The following is a 22355-nucleotide window of genomic DNA, read 5'->3' as shown; positions in this document are numbered from 1 at the left end:
TAACTAAATATTAAAACAAAGTAAAATTGAAGCCGCAAACACGAGTAGTTGATAACATTTACTAACAGTTTCAAGCATTCTTAAATAACCTTTCCCAAACTTTCCAAAATGCATAAATTTACAACTACAGCATATTTTTCAAATTCAGCTAAATGTACATGAATCTCTATCTATTATTACTTCGTCACAATTATTATAAAAAAATTCAAAATCTAAATTTATGTTTACTATTGTAATAAACTATAGCTTACTGAGGAGTACATGGAGTTTTATATTTCATGTACGAAACAGCTGTCTAAACTATTGTTTTTATATAATTAAGTAAATAAATAAATATATTATTCTTAAAAAAATCATTTCAATCCAATCTACAAGTAGTTAAGTTCAATAGAAATGAAATACGGGGTTTAGGATCGGAAATTAACATATTGAGTCAATTTATTTATTACATATTATGATTTTTGGAAACAAATAAAGAGATCTCAACTACTAGAGGAGAAATAATGTATTTATTCTTTCTAGAATTTATTATGCACACTAAGTTTCGGTCAAAGACCTCGTCAGTGTTTATATAAAAATGTTTTTTTCTTTGAGAATTTAAATTTATTTATCGTATATTGTTATCCAAAATATACTTTTAACATTTTTCTTTATTCAATAAAATAAATATATATATACATATAAAATACACTAAATAATGTTCTTGCAATCAGATATTTATTTACTTTAAAAATAAATGACAATTTTGAAAGCTATGTTTTGTGAACTTTTTATAAATAAGACGTCAGATTATTAGGTTAATAATTTTGCATTGCTATTTTTTCTCACTTTGTATTAATAAACAACTCAGAACACAATGTATTTATGCAACTTTTTAATTCAGACTTAACTTAGTAAATTATTTTTGGACCGTGTTGTAAGAGATTACTTCTTCTTATTATCATTATTTTGTACAAGTTTCATTGCAGGATATAGTACTTATATATACATACTATAAAAGATTATTGTAATACAAAGTCGGCCTGTGGTAGGGGCGTCGCGTGGGGTGTTGCACTGCCACAATTGCACCACCTTAAATTTTTGTAAGAAAAAACAAAGTATCTATAACGTTTTAGTTATTTTTAGAAGAAAATCTCTTATAAAACTCCAATTTAGACAACGACCATTTTGCTCACTACACTGCCGCAAACTCTTAGCTGACTGCCGCAAACGAACTCAAAAAAGCAAAAATTCTTCAAGAATTACTGCAAAATCAATATCTTGCGGTAAGAAAGCTAATTCTCTGAAACAGTACAGGTTTAAATATCATACCACAAGCGATTGTAAACAAAAAATGAAAACAAAGCTAAGCAAAGCAGAGACAACTCGAGCAGAGGCGATTCGAGCAGAGGCGATTCGAGCAGAGGCAACTCGAGCATAGGCAACTCGAGCAAAAGCAACTCTAGCAGGGACAACTAGAGCAAGGACAACTGGAATAGGGGCAATTAAAGCACCGGCTACTCGGTTTTTTTTTCTGCACCACTTAAGAAAAATACCACGCGACGCCACTGGCATGTGATGGTGGCGGCCAAAATTCTAAAAGAAAAACTTTTTCGGGCTGCAGTTGGAGTTTTAAATGCAACGTGTTTGGTTCGGAAATTCCAGACCCAAGAGTATCTAGTTTTAGTTTTAAATATTTTGTTAATTATACCAGAAACCTTATATACATTCAGCACAAACCCCAGAATATCTAGTGTAAGTTTTAAGTCTTCCGTGAATAACACCAAAGACCTATTCTTAGTCTTTATCAAACACCCCCAAAATATCTATTGTAAGTTTTTGTTAAATGCTATGCAGGCCATATTTACATGCTCGCGAGCAACATTTTACCTTTCGCGGGCTGCAGTTTGCCGACCCCTGTTCTAATATCTTATTTATATCTATATATTCTACCATTAATAAATTCAAAACATACAAATATAAATGTCATTCTTTTTGTGCTATTTAATTATTTTATTGTTGTATGAAAAGGTCGGTTTACACCATCTGTCCGTTCGGGGGGCCTGGCAGCCCCGTCGGAACAGATACTGCCTTTTAGTCACTTGAGATCATATTAATATACTCTTACTTACAAGATAACAATATTAGAATATCATAATATCAAATATTAGAATATGAATATAGGGAATATGAATATCATTAATGGATATCAAAAACAATAACAAATACTAGTAATAATATGAATATTTAATAGAACCTAATAAGTCTAAATAATTATATATAAAAACAGAAAACTTAAACTATCACTAACATACTAATTCAATCACTAATACATTATACACAACTATAAATTACTAAATGGCCCAACTTTAATAAATACAGAAAACTTAAACCTTAATTATCACTAATATAGTACTAAAGATCACTAATAAATTATACACAACTATAAAATTACTATACTTTATTATTAAACAAATTAGAAATGTGAACTTGCAATTAAATAAAATCAAGAGAGAATAACAGCATTTACAAGTTCAAAAACAGTTCATAACAGTTCATACACCAAGTTCTCTGAAGCTCTATCATGTTACTCTTTAGACATATCCTGTCTTCAAAAACAATAAAACTTCTCTATTATTACGTCATATGTTTTTTAAGCATTCTTAGATTCATTAAAACTATTTTGTACTTTTAGGAAAAATAGCCTTACATTACACACTGAAACCAGGTAATGAAATAAACAGTAATGGATTTACTTTTTTTTGTATTGAATACTGAACACAAGGGACTGCGTAGGCTTTAAAACATTATGAAGAGGATCGGTCTTTTTATGGGTATCCTTATTTTATTATCAATTTATTGCTACTTAAGTTAAAAACATACGTTTTTTTTACTTTATAAGCACAACTTTGTTGATTAAACTAGGGTGTCCCAAACTATTGAAAAATATTAAAAAATTATATCAATTTAAAACGCTATATCTCATAATTATTTAGCTAAACTAAATTGTTTTTATACAATACACTGTCTTTCAATATTAAAAAGACTATTAAACTCTTAAAAAAGAAAAATTTTATTATCAAAAGTTGTCTTAAACTTTGAAAATCAATTTAAGTTAACAAATTACGAACTCATTGCTAGATAAATTTTCATATAACTAAAATCTAAATATGAAATAATAAAAACGAAATAATTTGATCAAAAATAACTTTGTTAATTCTGGAATATTATGTAGATTTAATTTACAAATCAACAAAAATAGCTTTACTTTTTCTATAAGTTAATTTAATAATTTTTGCTTGATAAACTGTTTTAAAATTAAAATAAATGCTTGATCATGCATACCATTGTCTTATACTTTTAATTTTAGAAACTATCAGTCTAAAAATAATAAAAAATTTAGAGATTAAAATTTTTCTGTCCTTTTCTTTAGGTTTTTTTCTATAAATGAATGGTTAAATTATATCAATAAATTATAATAATTAAACAGAAATAGCTTGATTAGTGTTTATGATCTAACAAAAGACCATACTCTATTTTTTGTAAACAATACTCAATTAATCAACTGAAGCTACTCTGCTACTCTAATTCACAACAAGATTTTTATAAGTTATCCATTTTAGAACTTTAATTTTTTTTTTTTTAATGTAAATTGCATTAAAATTACACTCAAAATTTTGAAACTTGCAGTTTGTTCTGATTTAAATACCATTTTAAAGAGATACACATTGCAAATTTATAGTTCATTAGACGCTGTTGTATTGATAGTACATTATCAATAACAAAACTGTGCAAAATGACTTAAAATTAGTGTTAAACAGGTAAATATATAAGAAAAATATGTAATTAAATATATACCACAGATGTTCTTGTGCTAAAACTTTATTTCAACTAACGGCGTTTCACTGCTCTCAAATAAATTTAAGAACAGATCTACGGAGTCTCAAAAAGCTCTATTCTTAGAGCTTTTTGAGACTCCGTAGATCTGTTCTTAAATTTATTTGAGAGCAGTGAAATGCCGTTAGTTGAAATAAAGTTTTAGCACAAGAACATCTGTGGTATACATTCCGATAAGCTTAGCTTATCAGGATCTCCAGGATTTAACGCCTTATAACGTTACATCTTATAATTAAATATATATATATATAACAGTTATATATTAAAATTGCAAACTACAATAAAATTACAGGTTACAAAAATATATATTCACTGTTTAAAAAATGTATATATAACTAATCTAAAATTCTTAGGGTGTGGGTAATACCCTGTTTAGTTAATTGTTTGTTTAAAATTGGATTATAATGTTTAATTGAAATAGTTTCGCTGATCAGAGTCTCAAGTTTATTTCTACGTTTTTTAAAATACCAAAGTTGTTAATAATTATTCTTTCATTATTACAACCACCAATGTAGTCAGATACCGCTGTTTTACCTTTTAATGTTCTTTGACTCTTTATATTAGTGGTCTCGAAGTAAATCCAAAATATTGGATGCTCTTATCCTTAGAACACTTTTATTCGTAGACCACGTTAGATTTCAATTCGTGAGATGTCTTGTCTTTGTTGCTAAGTAATTACCTACTTTGCTTGTTGTAAAAATAATTTTAAAGTCTTCAATATAACTGTTTAATAGTTTTTCTACTTTCTTTTTATATTCACTACTTGGTTTTTCTATGTAAGGTACTTTTATAATGTTTTTGTAGTTTGAACTATTTAGTTTTTCATTAGTGCACTCTTAATTGCTGTTAAAACATCTTTCAATTACGTCATTAAGAAATTTCTTTAGATAACAATTTTTTATGAACTTTTCTTTTAAATTTGTGATTTTTTGTTTGTAAATTGTATCCGTAGAAACTATAATTTTTGCTCTTTTCAAAAACCCTTTTCCAATTATTGTATTATATATATAGTACTAAAGCCCTTTTCCATTTAATTGGTGTCATTGCACTAAAATTTAGAATAACATCTGGGTCAATTTATTTTTTGTGTACCTTTGTTATTACTTTTTCTGTCGTTTGCTTGATTTTAATATCCAAAAATGGGAGTTTGTTCCCAACTAACTCATAAGTGAACTTTATTGATTTATGTATCTTGTTTAATTTTTTGTGGAAGTTTTAAAATAAAACATATTTTCGAAAGTTACAGAATATGTCATCCACATATCGGAGGTATGGCACTGGATTGTTTTCATCTTCGGTATTTAACAGACTTTTCTCCAGTGTACCCATAAAGTAATTTGCTTTAGTAAGAGCTAACGGGTTTCCCATACTCACACCATATATTTGTGTGAAAAATTTCTTATTATAATGAAATATGACTCCAGTAACAGATTTTTAAAATCTTTTAAGTGAGCAGTCTATAAAACTACTCGAGCCACTAGTTTTTGGGTTAGATAGTTTGTGCCACATCGTCGACATCATATAACAGCTGCACGGCTTAATTTTGTTTTATTATTAGCTCTCTTTATTTTCTTCACTATTTCTTCTACACTAAGAGCTGGTGAACAAAATTTTAGTAACTAGAGTAGTTGTTTGATTTAATAAGTCGTGTGTTTTTTTATTTATACATTAAATAATAATGTATTTTTTGTTATATATTTAGTTTCTTTAATATGTAACGTATATCTTAACGTATATAAGTTTCCAAAACTGATATTCAAACCTAAGTAGATGGATAATAGCTAAATTACTTGAACATTTTAAGCTTAAAAATAAACTTATATTTTTAAAAGCTAAACCAGTAATGTTTAGTTTCTCGACTTGATATATAATTACAAGCTTGTATAATTTACATAAACTATTAAGTTTAGTATTAAAAGCTAAATTTTAAGTTTATTCTTATATAAACAAGCTACGCTATAAACTTAATAAATTAGATTACCAGCACTCTTTTTCAACCCATTCAGCTAAAGTATACCGGGGTACTTTAGGTTTAGTACTTAAACAAACACAAGACAACCTCGATGTTTTATCTTTTAATTACTTAAGAATATTAATCTTTGTTTTTAAACGCTAGTACACTAGTCAGGTGAGACTTCAAAAGTCAGATTTGTTTTAAAATAATTTAAACTATTTAAAGTATTCAAACTGTCAGTCTGGCAAACAGTCTTATAGGTAAACACACAGGCTACCAAGTGTATTAATGACATACCTATTACTTAGGTAGTTTTAATTCCATCCCAGAAGGTTATAACGGATACGGAAAGCTTACATTTACTGGTAGCTGAGTCAAACTATATGTTTAACATCCATATGATATTAATCCTTTCTACAAAGAAACTAACTTAAACCACTCTCTCAGTTTCCGATTCTTTAAGTTGTGGGAACAAGCACATTCAATTAACAACTATAGTCATGAAAACCTAAACTATAGGCAAAAAACCTTATATAACTCATTTTCTACTTAGTAGTATTTAGTTTATTAACAATATTAAACAAACCACAATTCATAGAGTCATCACCAGAGTCAGTTGCAGGTGTAAAACACGATCTTCCGTCTTTAATTCTTTTCATAGCTTCTTGCAACTTATAATTGGGAGTTTCGAAAACATAGTTTGGTTTTATTTGTTTTGGCTAGAATTTTTATTGCTTTGTTATTTTTACTTTTAATAACTTCATCAAGTGAAGAAATATTTAGACTAGGCAATTTAAAGTTATATTTCGAAATATTACTATACAAGATTCTTATTTTACAAATATAAAAGAAAATAGGCGAATATTTTCAATTTAATACATTTACAATAAAATGAAATAAAAATTACTACACTGGATAAATATACATAGCTGGAAAAAAATATTGAACACTTTAACTATTTGTGTGTATTTTTTGAAAACTAAATTGTGAGCTGTTACGTAGTTTAATGTAATTTATTTCACAATTACATTACTAACAATCAAGAAAATCTTTATCCGTTAAAATACGAAAAATCTAATTTAATGTTATCTGATAATACAAATTATAACCAAATATTCAAAGTCCTAACAGTGTAATGATACAATTATATGATTAGTAAATACATAAGTTTGCACATTTTTCAATATAATTTTGTTAAGCATAGATGCTTCTTAAAAACTTACTTCATTGATTCAATAACTCTTTAAGATTTAAATAAAACATATTTAGGATCCAAAATTTAATTCCTAAAAAATATGATATATTCAGTGCGCAAAACCGTGCAGAACTAGAAATAAGGGTGTCTAAATAAACTTTTACAAAAAAATAATGGCATTTTGGTAAAGAATAAGACAACTACTTTTTTACAACAACACAAATATATTTAACAATTTCGATCAGTGTGTGTACAATTGCAATATTAGATAAACATTTTTTTTTACTTAAATAACTTTCTAATTACTAATATAAATATAATTGTAATCAATAACGAGGGAAAAGTAATCAAAGTTAAATCAAGCGTAAACAATTACTTAACTTAAAAATAACATAACTGAAATTAAAATGCAACCAAATTACTTACCTAAAAAAGAAACTGTTTAATCGATTTTTCTTTCGTTTACATAAAGTTGGTTTATAAATATTTATAAGTATAGCTTTGATATTAAATAGACCAAAAACTTTATAACATTTTTTTAATATGCTAAAACTTGCTCCATTGTAACTCTTTGCACAGACTTATTTCTTTATCAAGTGCATTGAAAAACTTTTCATAGCATTTTTAGTTGTGATACCAACAGACTTTGATTGATTTCTAATATGATTCAAATCATATTACATAACATATTCACTGATTCTAATTACAAAGTGTCTATAAGTTTTAGTAACAACATTAAAATGCTTTAACAAACACAATTGTTTTATTCGTTGGGTATAAGATATTTACCTCTTGCAACAATAACAGAGTTAGAGGTATAAATTAGTCTGGCTTTAGCTGCATAGTAAACGTTTTCAGTCATTGTCTTTATAGATCTTTCAAAGTTAATTGGTTTTGCACCTACATAAGGCAAAACTTAACGGGATTTACGGGCCCCATAAAAATCTATGCAGTTTTGTCTTTTATTTTCAGTTTATGATATTCTATCAATCAAAGAACTTGGATATCCGTTCTTAAATAATACTTCTTTTATTAAAACTAGTTCAGCTGAAAAAATTTCAGGCAAGTAGATATTTCTGGCTCTGTAAAACAACATTTTAATTTATCTCACTTCTCTTCTGTTACTACAGTACGATTGAAAATTTAAATATTGTCTAGTAAATTTTGGTTTTGTAAAAACAGAAGTGATGAACTACTTTTAGACGTCCAAAAATAAAAATTGATCATCGCTTTAGTTTTTTAGGTGAAACTTATAGCAGTATGTGCTGAATTAAGTTCATTCATAATACAAAAGCGATGAGGTTATTTTTTCACTGTTGCTTATGATGAAACAACTATCTAAAATCCTAAAGTAAATAACATTTAAAATTTAACTTTGGCAACTTTCCTGATATTCAAAATATCCCATTAAATAAACTTGACAATGTAGGTCCTAATTAAGACCCAATAGCTATGCCGTCAATTTCACAAGACAAGACATTATTGAAACTTAATATTACCTTCAGTGGCAATTTCATTAGTTGAATAGAGCTAGATGCTTTAAAAATTAAATTTTTCATGCTTTATGATGTTTCAGCAGAAAATTCTATTTTCATTTAGTGGTACACTTGCAACAGCATTTTACATCAAATGACAAAAGAAGTGTATCATTGGCCATTTCATTTACATTAAGATGTTTCAGTCTCTAATAAAATTGAAAGAATCTTTCGCAATGAATTTTGTGTAAAAGATAACTCTGGTTATAATAAACTAATAAAAAAACTGACAAACCCTTGTTGATAACAGCTGACCAATGACCATGCGCAAACCAAATTCAGGAAAAATATTAGTTCACTAAAAATATATGAATCCTTCATTTTTAGTCAACCTTCTTTAAAATTCTACATTAACTCCATTACTAATATTTAAATCGTTTCAAAGCACGAGTATTTTTATTTAGGAAAAAAATAAAATTAATTAAAAACTAACACATTTTTGTCTAATATTTCTTTTTTTTATTCCAAAACTTAAAGTTTATCTAACTATTTAAGGAAAGTTTCTTAAAAATTTGAGGTTTTTGGTGAAACTTTTAAATTGTGAGAAAATTGACAATGAAAAAAATGTGGTCGATTCGTTTGTATTGGAAATTTTTAACAATCAATATCTATATACTAAACTGGATATTGACTAACTACAATATATAACCCATGGCTGGCTTATAACTGACGATAACGGTCTATCTTATCTAGAAGCCTACACCTATTTAGCATTTTTTTACTTGACTCACTAAAGACTATGAATAAAATTCATTTATTAAACAAACAAACTTTGTGCCTAATGACTAAATATAAACTATACAAGACCAGGGCTGCAACAGATCAAGCTAAAACAAATATTTTTCCTAACTTTACTGAATCTAATTCTTAATTGAAACCGATTCAATAATACATAATTTATAACTTATAGAATAAATAAAGATGATAAAAGATTACAACTCCCACTCATCAGTTCTTATATTCAATATTTTTAGGTCGCGCATGCATACGTCCTTAAAACGTAATTTTGGACGACCTCGGTTACATTTGCCAACGGCCAACTCGCTATACAACAGAGACTTTGGTATTAGCTCAGCATCCATCCTCAGAACATGACCGAACCAGCGAAGACTGTGCTGACTGAGGGTAAAGTACATGGTGGTAAAACTAGTATGTCTCAACACTTCCTCGTTGGTGATCTTTTGTTGCCATGCATTTCAAAGGATGCGATGACGGCATCGTAGGTGGAAGGTATTGATTTTCTTCTTCTTGACGCTAGACAACGTCCATGTTTCGCTACCGTATAGCAGAGTACTGCATACACAGAAAAAAATAAACGTTAGCCTTTGTGCTAATGCTTAATTGGAAGTAAGTATAGTAACTTTGTCTTTTATAACGCCAACTAGCGGAAAATATAAAAACAACGATATCGAGAATCGATCTCGTTACATCTATACCTCAAACGTTAATCAAAGTTTTATATTTTATAAAAACTGAATTATAGTTAATACTTTAAAATTTTATATAAGCTCTCATTCAAAAAACAATACTAAATTTTGTAAAAAAAAATAATAAGCAATTTTATTGTATTTTAATAGTGTTAATTTTATGGTGAATAATTGTTTACGCTTAATTTAATTTTCTTTTTTATGTTGTTTTTCGTGCAATGCTGCCTGAGGCATCAAAACCTGAGCTATTCAAACAGGACACAGAAGAAGAAAAATGAAATAAACTCATACTCAACAATTTAAGATTAAATATATATATATAGATTATTATTTAAGATTTAAATAGAATTTAAATAAAATCAAGGACAAGGGTGTAGGAACCTTTTTACATGTTGATCTTATTTTTAAGATCTTTAATTAAGCTACCGTTTTGTAAAATTCAAATTAGTTTTAGAGATATGAAAGTAAAAATTGGAAAGCTCAATAGGTTCCTCATAAAAGGACCAGGGTAGAAAGGCAAAAAAGTCTACTTCATTAAAAATATATCTTCTTCAGTTTTCAAGCAATGTTTCTGAAACTTTTTCAGTTTAATTTTATCTAAATAATAAACATTTATATTCTAGGATTTTTAATTTTATTTTGGTCATAAAATTCTTAATTTTAAATATTTTACTAATTCTTAGAATAATATTTTTTTAATAATGCAAGTAACATTTCCTAAAAACTTGAAGTTAATTGACTAAAAAATGAAAGAAAACATAGATTTTTAGTAAACTTTTGAAAATTCTGAAGAAATCAGCAATGAAAAATTTTATCTCCATACGTTTGTATCAAAAACTTTTTACAAAACTGAAGATGTTTCAAAAGTTAATAAATATTTTTTTCATTCTGTAAAAGTATCTTATAGTATATAATTAAAGCTTATATATGTATACATTGTCTAATGTTTATTTTTGTAGAAAAAATTGTTGGATCCCCCATATACCCTTAAATTCAAAAAGATTTAAGTTTAAAAGTTTAAACTTATTTTTTAAATAAAAGGCGATAACTAACTACATACAAAAAACAATTTTTAAATTCATTGTAAACTTACATTTATAAGAAAGTACAACTAAAATACAACTAAAATTTCTAGAAGCATTGTTTATAAGACATAACACATTTGTACAAAATTATCAAAAGTAAATTGATAGTCTGTTGGAGGGAGGCGTAGAAAAATGAAAATATTTTCTTTATAATGAAAAAATAAAGTTTAACTAACTAATTTAGATGAAATTTAAAGAAAAAAACTTGTTTGTAATTGAAATTATTGAATATTAATGATATCGTATATATAGTATCAATTTATATCTTTTTATTTTTAAACAAATATTACTTATGAAACTGTATGCTTAACAAAATAGGGTGAGATGTTTACTGGCGTTCTAATGATTTTATCTTTTAAGTGGTTATTGAATTTTTAATGTCTTCATAAGTTATAAACAACTTTTCTAACTTACTACACTTTTTGGGCTAGTTTAAAACTTTTCAGTTTTAGACAAAACTTTGATTTTGTTTTAAGCTCTATTCATTAAAATATTGACTTTGTAATCACTAAATTTTAATGGAAAATTCAATTTTTTTTAACTTCTACTTTTGGTCCCACTGTGTGATGTATTTGTATGTAACCATAGTTATATAGGTTAAATTTTATCTTAATTTAAACCAGATTTTAAAACCTTCTACTCATAATTTATAGTAGATTTTGTGCATAAAGCTCTAATCACTTAATCAATTAAGAGTATAAATAATAAAAAAACAGCTTAAATTAAATTTTACACTTAACTTAATCTACATATTATCAATTTTTTAAACTTACCGACTGGTAATTTTTGAATGGGGTATTCCGAGCAATAATTTTTCTTTTTGGAGGTTCTGCTGGTGCTGCATGTAAATTTAAAAACATAATAAAAATAAAGTGACTTATAGACTATATAGAAGCAAAATTTATTTTTCTCATTACGAAATATTTAGAAACAAGTCCGATATAAATAAGATTCTTTTAGATTTAGTATAACTTAGTAAAACTATTTTTGAGTGGTCTTAATTGAACTAATTAATGCGAGTTAGTAATAGTAAAGCAAAAAAGGTAGGAGTCAAATATGCACGAAGGATCACTTTTCCACGAAGACACTTATGCATGAAGACACTTTTGAACGAGTTGAATTGTTTTTTTATACTTTTTAACTTCTTTTATTTTCACTTATTTTATTAATTTAATATTTTTAATACCACTGTTACTGCTAACCCTTACACTCGGTCGGTAACTTTTTTTTCTTTTTTTTTGTTTTTTATAACTAATATTATAACTTTTTTTTATTTGTAATTTTTATTAATTACTATTTGTTTCCTATTTTTATTATTGCTGTTACGCCTAACCCTTACTCTCGGTCGGTGACTTATTTTTTTTCTTCTTTTTTGTTTTTTTTTTATGTTTTTTATATAGTTTTTTTTTACTTTCGTGCAAAAATAACCCAACGTGCAAAAGTGTCTTCGTGCATATATGACCCTTCGTGCAAATTTCTTCGTGCATATTTGACCCGTTCCCAAGCAAAATAATGAAATAAAAGATTAGCTAGAAATGAAAACGTTTGGACTCATACATATTACAGCCACACATAAAAGTATTGTAAAAAAAAACTAAATTAAGTAAATGTCAAATAAAAGTTTTAACATTTAATTTTCAGTCCTTCGACTGCACTTGGTTTAAGCTTGGGAATTTTATTGCTGCTTTTTTTAAAGTTTTCTTTTATAACTTAAATTTATTTATGATAAACAACTATCTTCACAACAAGACCATCAACAACAGCATCCGAGACAAACTTACTACCGGTTTCGTCCTTATTAGGACTCATCAGGCAGGCATAATCGCGAGAAACCTAGAAAATTATTTTTAACCAAGCGGGGTTCAGTACATATGCACTGAAGCTACCGTTTGTTGGTAACGTCCGAAAAACTGACATAGGAAAATTGTTCAGTGCCCAACGTCTAAATATTGTCAGCTTGTTACAATATTAGTCTACGCTAGTATGTTAAGCTTCAACCAGTACGTTTTTCAGTCATCAACAACAAAGTTGAGTTATTTCGCGCCATAAATAATAAACTTAATCGTACAACGATCAACAACAGCAGCCAAGATATAATAAGTAGTTATTTTTAAATTATACTTGTTCTAACTTACAAATATACACAAAACTAGTAATATTATATTAATATTTTACATAGAATGCAACAGAAATTTCAAAAATAATAATAATAATAAATATAGTAATAATGACTTTATCAAGGTCAAGTTTTCTACTTAGGGAGTACAGTAGGGACATCAATAAGTTAAGCATCTTGAACCCGAGCAAAAGTTCGTACCTTACAATAATATAAATCTTATAATTTTGAGGTAAATGTTACACTTTTCACACTAAATTACAGCTAATATTTACTTGTTAATCATAAAAAGGTCTAATCTAGTCTTTTATTCCAAGTTACTAGACCTTTGCTATATTAGTGTTAATCATAATATTATTTTCGTTTATTTTACTACAATCATATAACTTTCTAACAATTTTTGATCTCTATCATTTTTGATATTTAGTGCCGTACCTTACGAGAGTACTGACTTCTTGCAAAGCGTACTTTATCATGGTCTCTACTTAATGTATCAAGTTGTATAAAAAGTATTGTTATTTATTCAATAAAAAATTCAACCTACGTCCGTACTCCCTAGATGGTTCGATTTAAATTAACTTACAAAAAATATTAAAAACGTACATTTTCCATCTGCAAGTAAGAGTTCTTTAAAAAGTTTTTCACCTCTAGCTTGTTTTGCCTTTGTTTTTATTTTTTGTTTCTTTTGACGAATTTCTTTTTTTCTTAACTTCTCTTCAAACGTACATGATTCACGAAACTAAAATTGTTTATTACACATTTCAAACCATAAAGTTAACTTAGTTTTTTTTGTGTAAATTAATTTTCAGGCGATTTTTCAATCACAAATTTAAGTTACAAAACATCTTTTTTTTCATTGAAAACAAAAAAAACTAATAATATCACAAAATTAAAAATATTTTTTTAAGTAAAAATATAATTTTAAAATATACGCAGGGGTAAGCGAACTGCGGCCAACGGGCCAAATGCAACCAACAAATCAAATTAATTGGCCGTCACTTAGAAACGGCTACTGACAAATGAAATAAGGTAACAAAGCCTTAAATTTTAAAGATCCTAATATTCACTAGCTATTAGAAATCCTACACAACTGTTTTTCTACGCAAATTCAAAAGCGAAACGTCATCAGTCAATTAAGTATTTGCTTACAAAAACAGTTGGTTAAAAATGATTTTATAAGGTTTTTTTTTATTCAAAGAATAACAAAATTAGAGTATTTTAGTGATCTTCGGACCCACTATCCAGATCCAAAGGATTTTAAAAGTATCCGGTTCCGGCCGGAACTTAATTTTTTTTAAAGATCCTAATTTTGTGGATCGTGTAGATCACTAGTTTTGGCATATCTTATCCAATATTAGATCGGTTTTCAAGTATTGAAACAAACAACAGCGGTTTTTTGATAATCCTTAATATAAAAAAATATGTTATAAAGAGAAACACCCACACTAAATTTATAATAAAATGTTTTATAAAAATACACAAATAAACTATCAAGCGTATACCAAATCACAGTTACAGTACTTCTGAAAATTGAAAATCTTGTTGATATCAAACAATATAGATAATTAAAAAACAAAGGTAAACTTTATATTTGCTTTTTATTGGCATACCAAAGCTTAGCTCTATCAACAAAAGCATGTTAATTGATTAAATCATAGAAATTTTGCTTCCTTACGTGCAAATACCAATATCTTTTTAAATTATTGACTAAATTATAGATTTTAATAATCTTTGTGTTCTAAATAAAAAAGTTTTTGTATTATGATTTAAAATTAACAACATATAAAGCTTTCATTAAGTTTGATCTATTGACCTGGTGTACAAAAGAACCTTTTGGTTATGGAGTTGTACACCACATGCTTTTACAATATATTACAAACTAATAAAAATTTATTATCAAAATTTTAAGTTTTAAACTTCTACAAATGAAAGTAATAGATTTACTTGGAAAAATTGTATTAAAAACGTACACAAAACTAGTCTATTTGTTATACAAATGAAAATTAAGTAGAGCCTTAAATTTTGAAAAAAAAAAGTAGAAAATGTAAAAAATAACTTATAACAAAACAAACAGTCCTAATGGCAAACATGAAAGACATGAAAGCCACTCGCTTTTTCAATTTCTTTCCAGGTTTTTAAAAGTACACTTTTTTGGGTTTATTTTTAGTTTTAGGTTAATTTCTAAATAACAAACTGTATTAAATAGAATAAAAACATTAAAAAGATACTGTGGAGTTACTTTAATTGTGTTTTTCAAAAAAAAAATGTTTGATGATGACAAAAAAATCTTATTTATATGATAGATTTTTTTTGTCAAATCGAAATTTTACTACTGATAATGTTAAAAATATTAAAAATTTCAGGTTTTTCCATGTTTTTTTCAAAATTTCTCAAATTCTAGGTTTTTCCAGGTTATTGTTGCCTAAATTGTCGAAGTCCAGGTTTTTCAAGGTTTCCAGGTAAAGTGGCAACCCTGGAAACATGGGTTTTGCAAATTTTCAAAGAAGGTAAAGATTTAGAGACAGGTCAAATTTGCACGAAGACACTTTTGCACGAGGGTTAAATGTGTGCACCAAGATACTTTTCGACGAATAATCAATTTTGGACGAGAGTTAAAAAACAACATAAAACAAAATCAACTAAAAAAAATTACCGACCAAGGTTAAACGGTAACAGTGATAGTAAAAAAAATGATATTTAGAAAAAAATTTATTAACAAAACGAAAAAATTCATAAGAAAAAAAATATATATATATAAATAAAATACTAACAAAATAAACAAAAAATTGCCAACCAATGGTAAGGGTTAGGGTTAACAGTTATGGTTGAAAAAATATTTGATTAAATAATTTAATAAAAAAACAATAAGAAGAAAAACAAAGTTACCGACCAAGGGTAACAGCGCTAATTAAAAAAAAAGTTCAACCAGTGTAAAAGTGTCTTCGTGCAAATTTGATACCCACCCGATCGTAACAGTTAAAGTACTTATATTTGACGATAAACTTTTTTTAAATTACTTATTAAAATGTAAATGTAACCACGAACATAATTTGACTTTTAAATAAATGATTAATTACTGTAACACTTACACATTATGCACTTAATAAGAAAAATAACAATAATGAATACTAATAATTATAATAACAACAATTTTCCTACTTTTTTTTTATAATTCTGTTTTTAGCCAAAAACGTAACGATAACAAAACAAAAAAATACTTGCAAACACAGAAAAAAACTTAGGTTTCTTAAAAAAAATAGGTTAAATTATTAAAAAATTTACTTAAAACAGTTATCTAAAGCCCTAATATTAATGTGTTTAACTCTTTAAAAATATATATCTATAACTAAAAATTAATATGAGCAAGCTAGAAAATAAGAAATAAGTTGGTAAATATTTCGAAGTTAATTTAAATGGAAATCTTAATAATTAATCTTAAGAATATTAAATGAAAATGCTGCAATTTAGACTGAACCATAGTGATTGCAACTCAACAAATCAACTAATAAAAGAAAAATTCATTAACAAAATTCTTTTAACAAAAGTAAATAAAACAGTAGCAGTAATAAATTATGACTTTAACTATTTATCAAAGTTTGTTACTATATATCATAGTTTATTACTTATCACTATTTATCAAGTCACTATTTTAAAAACTATTTCAAAATCTTCCTGGAACCAAAACTAATCCCAAACTATAACTTACTACTCTGGTAGGCTAGTGATTTATGACCACTCTTATTATTGAATATAGGTAAGACAAAGTGGGTTACCTAAGACCTCGTATGATACTTATGAATATCTTTTTTATTTTTTAAGTAATCATTCAAACTAGCTAATAATAAGCTTTTGTTAAATTTATACATAAAAAGAGCTAAACCATGTAGATACAGACTTTCAACATGTCAACATTCGCCTAATGCGACTGCCTTTTAACCAAATAGGTTATTTTTATATGCTGGTTTATGTTTTAACTAAGTGGTCTCCAGTAACTTATAAACTGACTGCTATACTTACGAGTAGCTTACAGTATTAAGTTACAAAAATTATTTTTAAGTTATGAATAAAACTAACGTTGAATAAATGCAATTTACTTTATTATAAATAATAATTCTTAGTTCTGAAGAAAGAAACTATTAAATCACGACACAAATAAAATCTATAAAAAGTATTAACAATCGTTAAGTTATATAAATTACTAACATCAACTCCGCGATGTAGACGTTTTCTTGAATCTCGAAACTAGTTAATGAAGTAAGTAAAACAACTAACACTTATTCAAAAGACAAACGCCGATATATACGCGTCGGAATGAAATTAACTCCCTTGAATATTAATGTTGTTTGGGGAATTGGTAAAACAGTTTTGAGAAAACTTATCGAATGCTTTTGTTTTTACGGAAAATTCCGTATTTATTCACACGCTTTTAAAGTTATAAAATGAAATGTATATTTCATTACAGCCTGACAAATTTCCATAAGAACAAAACCCGGATCTCAGTCTACCGAAGGTTTGTGGTTTGATGACCGAATTGGTATTATTAAACCTTTATGTTAGCTTGAGCTTGTCTCACGGCATAAGAAAATCCAGGCTAAAGCTCTGTAGACTTCCGCCGGTGTTTTCTTTAAAAATTTTAAATAAAGAGCAAAGGTAAATGGGTAGTTTTGAGTTAGGGCGCCCAATTATTTTTTCCAGTTAGTGTAAACAGAATTCGATTACTGTGAAGATCACTGCTTTACATGACATTCAAGAAGCAACAAACTTTAAAAAGTTGGTAAAAAACTTATGCCTTTTATAGAAATCGCATAGATGGATTAATCTAATTTGGCTCTGTGAATAAGAAAAGGCAAAACCTTGAATATTGTTTAGAGATAACTATGCTTTTATTAGTAAAAAAAAATATTTTTAAAACAGATTTTTTGACAGCAGCTGTGGAAAAGAAATAATGTTCTACTGGAACACAGGTTTAAAAATTAGTTTGAAATCTAATGATCAAGTACTGACTATTCGGTTTTTCTGATAAATTACTAAGTAAAGATTATTAAAATTTAATACATAATGTTTATAATTCAGCTAAAGGAAAAAACTAGATTATAATTAAATTTATAGTCAAATTTAAAAATAAATTACTAAAATATAAATAAAATATTCATACTTGGTTACTGTGCACGTTTAGACAAAAACGATTTGAAATATTTTTATTAAACAGTAACTATTTTTTACCAACTAAAAAAAATATTCGTTTCAATAAAAATACCAACTTATAACTAAACAAAGTTTTATAATTTACTTACCATAGAAAGTTTTGTATAACATTTTTATGTATGAACAAATTTTAAATGCTTCGGTTAAAAACAATAAGTCTTTTAATCTAAATCTTAATTGTAGACATTTGAAACTAATTACCTTTGGTGGATTGTAACCTTGTGGATTAAAAATATATGGCTTTTCTTCAACCCAAGTCTGAGTAATACGACACCTAAAAGTTAAATAACTAATCTATTATCTTTATTATAAAACACACAATTTTATGTTTTTAAGTTTAGTACTTATCTAATTATGCATTAAATATTTTGTTAATTACTTGAATTAATTTATAAACAAGAAAATTAAAATCTAGCTAGAGAATAAAATTAACTCTTCTTTTATATGTAGTAAGAGCCAAAAACTAAAAAACAGCCATTAAGCATACCCAAGACAACAATTTAGAAATAAAAGAACTAGACTAGGGGTGGGCAAACTGCGAAGGGTAAATATGCGGCCCGCGAGCACTTTTTTTTTTTGAATGGACTGCGGCCCGCGAAAGAAAATTTTACGGCCCGCGAGAGTGTAAATGTGGCCCGCTGAGCAAAAATATACTTTAAATTATTTTTTACGGTAATTTGGTTTAATTTGATTAATTTCGTTTTAAGTCGCTGCAGAAAACTTTAGAACAGTTAAAAGACTTTACTGCTATAGCCTAAAATGTGAAAAAGACAGAATATGAAAACAGGTTTTTTTTCTCAGTTTCATAATAACTTTCATTTTACAACAGCAAGGTATTATCTGAAAAAAAGAGTGTAAAGAAAGCTTGGATTTAGTAAGATAGTTATACAATACCTAACTGTTCAAAATACAGATTTAATCGTTTGCTAACAAAAGATCCTAGTGAAACAAGTTCACTGGAATATAAATAAAAACAAATTATACAGTAATCTTGCTTTATTGTACCAACATATGTTTTTGTGTTTTAACGACTCAACACACTTCAACTGGGTTCTGTAAAAAAATTCCTGTATATTATTTTAGTTTAATGAAAACATGTACACCTACTTTATTCTATGCTTCTATTCTTACATTACAGTATTTATTTTTTTTACAGAACCCAGTTGAAATGTGTTGATTCGTTAACACACAGAAACATATGTTGGTACAATAAAGGAAGATTACTGTATAACTTGTTTTTATTTTATATAATACCTATTTAGTAAATAAATTAAATGTAAATGTTTTCAATCTTGTACAAAAGTAATGCACATTAATAAACTAAAATGTTATTTCTTTACAGTTTAGGTATTTGTTTTTACATGTTTTTTTATACTTAAGTTTCTTTTTTAGATGTTTTATTATTAAATTTTGTATTTCAGTGTGCAAAAAATATTTAAAGTAATATAAAAGTAAGAAATAAGGTTTATTTAATTTTGGTTTTTACACATTTTAGTTTTTACACATTTTAATTTTTTAGAAGTTTTGATTTCACTTTAAATTAGTTTCTATGCACACCAATGTACAAAGATGCTCATACTTTAAACCATTTTTTTTAATACTTAAGTCGGATTAAGTTTAGTTTATGCACAATTTTCTAACATTATTGTTTCTACTTGTAACATCTAAGTGTGTACAAACCAGGGACGTAGCTAGCTCAAAAATGTTACGAATCTACAAAAAATTAAACATATGAAATGACGCGTGATTATGTCCTAGCGGGATCACAGCTACCTCTAATGTTATTGAATTTAATCTGAAATTCTGCAGTTATGTTAATACATTAAAAATGGAATGTTGAAGTACGAGTGAAAAGTGTATACAAGGCAATTTTTTTGCTCCACACCCCCTATGACTCTTTATGTGTTGCCAATTGTGTAAACCCAGAAAACATTCATTAAAAATAAGTATAAAAAATTCACAATTTAACTCAAAAACATTTATACTCATTAAATCAAACATTTAACGTAGTCAATAGTAACAACAAGTTATGCAAAATTTTGTAACATAAAATTGTATGATTTTAGTTTTTGAAGCTACAGCTTCCATTAGGATCAATTTTGCATGCAGCTTTTTGTCAAATTAAAAGCTAAAACGCGCTAAATGTTACAATTTTGATGTATTTAATTCATTTAATCTTTACGACACTAAAAACGCTAGAGAATACATACATGTCAAAATTATCTCCCAGGAGTGCATAACTAAGTTTAAATGAATACTTAAAGCTAAGAAAGCAGAATCCTTTTAAGCTGAAATAAAAGCAAGTTTTTTCGCATATAAGTGTACGTTTCTGTAGATTTACAGAAACGTGCCAAGCCACGTGCCTGGTACAAACACAATTATGATAAAATATATGACAAAAAATAAAATAGTTTTTTGTTAAGTATACATTTTTATTTTCCAAACAATTTTTTATTGGCAACTAAAGTTAGTTTGTAAGCGTTGTACACTAACATATACAGTTGCTGTTTTTTGAAACTAAATATTTAATACAAACTAGGTTTAGAGATAGTAAATCTATTAATTATGTACATTTTTAAACAAAATACTTCAAATTCAAGCAAATACACAACTAAACATTTCCACACACTCAGACTATGAATATTTAAAGACTTCAAATCTCAGGCCAATTTAGTCATTTTATCAGTTTTTGCCTTGAGATGATTTTTGTATACTAAAATATCTGGATAGTTTTTAGTCGCTCCGGCTGGCTTTTTTGGTATAAAGAGAGGAAAATTAAACTTATGATGCACGTTTTGTTCAAATCACAGTCTTTGTTTGAATTAAAATACATCTTAAATTTCAAGTCTTGCACCTGATATAATTTGAAATATTGTTTATATTAATTGTATACATATAAGTGTGAACAATCAGTGTTGCCAACTAACTTGAATCCCATAAAAGCTTGGAACTTGACAATTTATGCTTTAAAAACCTAGAAAATTCTTAAATTTGAGTATTTTTTAGAAAACTTGGAAATTAAAAAAAAAATCAACATGTAAGGTAACTAAATTTAGATTTTGCACAAAAAATCTAACACATAAATAATTCTTTTATTAAAAAACACACTTAAAGTAGCTGAACAGTATCTTTTTAGTATTGCTTTATTATTTAAGACAGTTTATTTTACCTTTTATTTAACTTTATACTAAAAATAGAAGCAAAAAATTGTACTTTCAAAAACTTTATATTGGTGCATTGCATCTTTGCTTTTAAAATGTATTTACCTATCGTTGTGCTTTGTATTGAACTAAATCTAGAAACTTCTCTTTTACGTCAAGTTAAGTGAATACACCTCTAATAAAAATTCTCAGATGAGCAATATTTGTTGCATCAGTGCTTTCATTTTAAGAGATTAATTAAAGTCTTGATTAGATTTATGCGGCTTTATAATCTTCAGACATTTCCTAAACACGACTTTTTGTTGTCGTTGAAGAAGTAAACAAAATATTTTACTACCGCCTAAACAGATACTTTAAAAAAGATTTTAACTATTTACAGTATCTTCTTTTTAGTAATTAATTTTGCTACTTTATAACTTGTCTTAACAATTCTTTCTGATCAGTCTGTAGTAATTGAAGATAATCATGTGCTTTGTTGAAACTGACTTTAGCGAATTGTTTTTTTTTCGAAATAACTCTTAATTAACGTTTTTTAATTCTTATAGCTCGTCTTATATTTCGCAATTACTCTTTTTAAATGTAATGTTATTTTTATTCCAGATTAGGAGTTGTTATAATGCTCAATAAAAAATAAGTTTTTCTACTTCATTAATGGCTTAATAAACTTTTATACTTTTGTTTAAAATATTTAAGTAACTTAATTGTCCATTCAAGCCAACTTATAATATATTTTTTTGCTATATATTGACTTCGTTATTTCTTTATTTTGTGAACTTTATTTTAAACAGGGTTTAAAAACAA

General features: G+C 26.8%; 1 protein-coding gene across 7 annotated transcripts in view; it reads right to left on the bottom strand.

Moving 5' to 3' along the window:
- The window catches only part of LOC145834033 (uncharacterized), a 98007-nt gene that overhangs the window by 48060 nt on the left and 27592 nt on the right, over positions 1 to 22355 (bottom strand). For 6 of the 7 annotated variants that reach the window (XR_014369772.1, XM_082941347.1, XM_082941351.1 and 3 more), the window contains exons 4-7: positions 18595 to 18667; positions 13792 to 13927; positions 11846 to 11910; positions 6417 to 6549 (exon numbers count right to left, since the gene is read on the bottom strand). Coding sequence is in view for 6 of the 7 variants with exons in the window: in XM_082941347.1 (XP_082797473.1) it covers positions 6417 to 6549; positions 11846 to 11910; positions 13792 to 13927; positions 18595 to 18667 (407 nt within the window). In the remaining variant the exon portion in view is untranslated. The remainder of the gene's footprint in view (positions 1 to 6416; positions 6550 to 11845; positions 11911 to 13791; positions 13928 to 18594; positions 18668 to 22355) is intronic. The other variant, XM_082941348.1, reaches the window with a different exon arrangement.

The sequence above is a fragment of the Thalia democratica genome, chromosome 4 (genome assembly GCF_965202585.1).
Source record: "Thalia democratica chromosome 4, ktThaDemo2.hap1.1, whole genome shotgun sequence".
Lineage (NCBI taxonomy): Eukaryota > Metazoa > Chordata > Thaliacea > Salpida > Salpidae > Thalia > Thalia democratica.
Note: the sequence above shows the minus strand (reverse complement) of the source record. Positions and strands in the feature narration are given on the sequence as shown.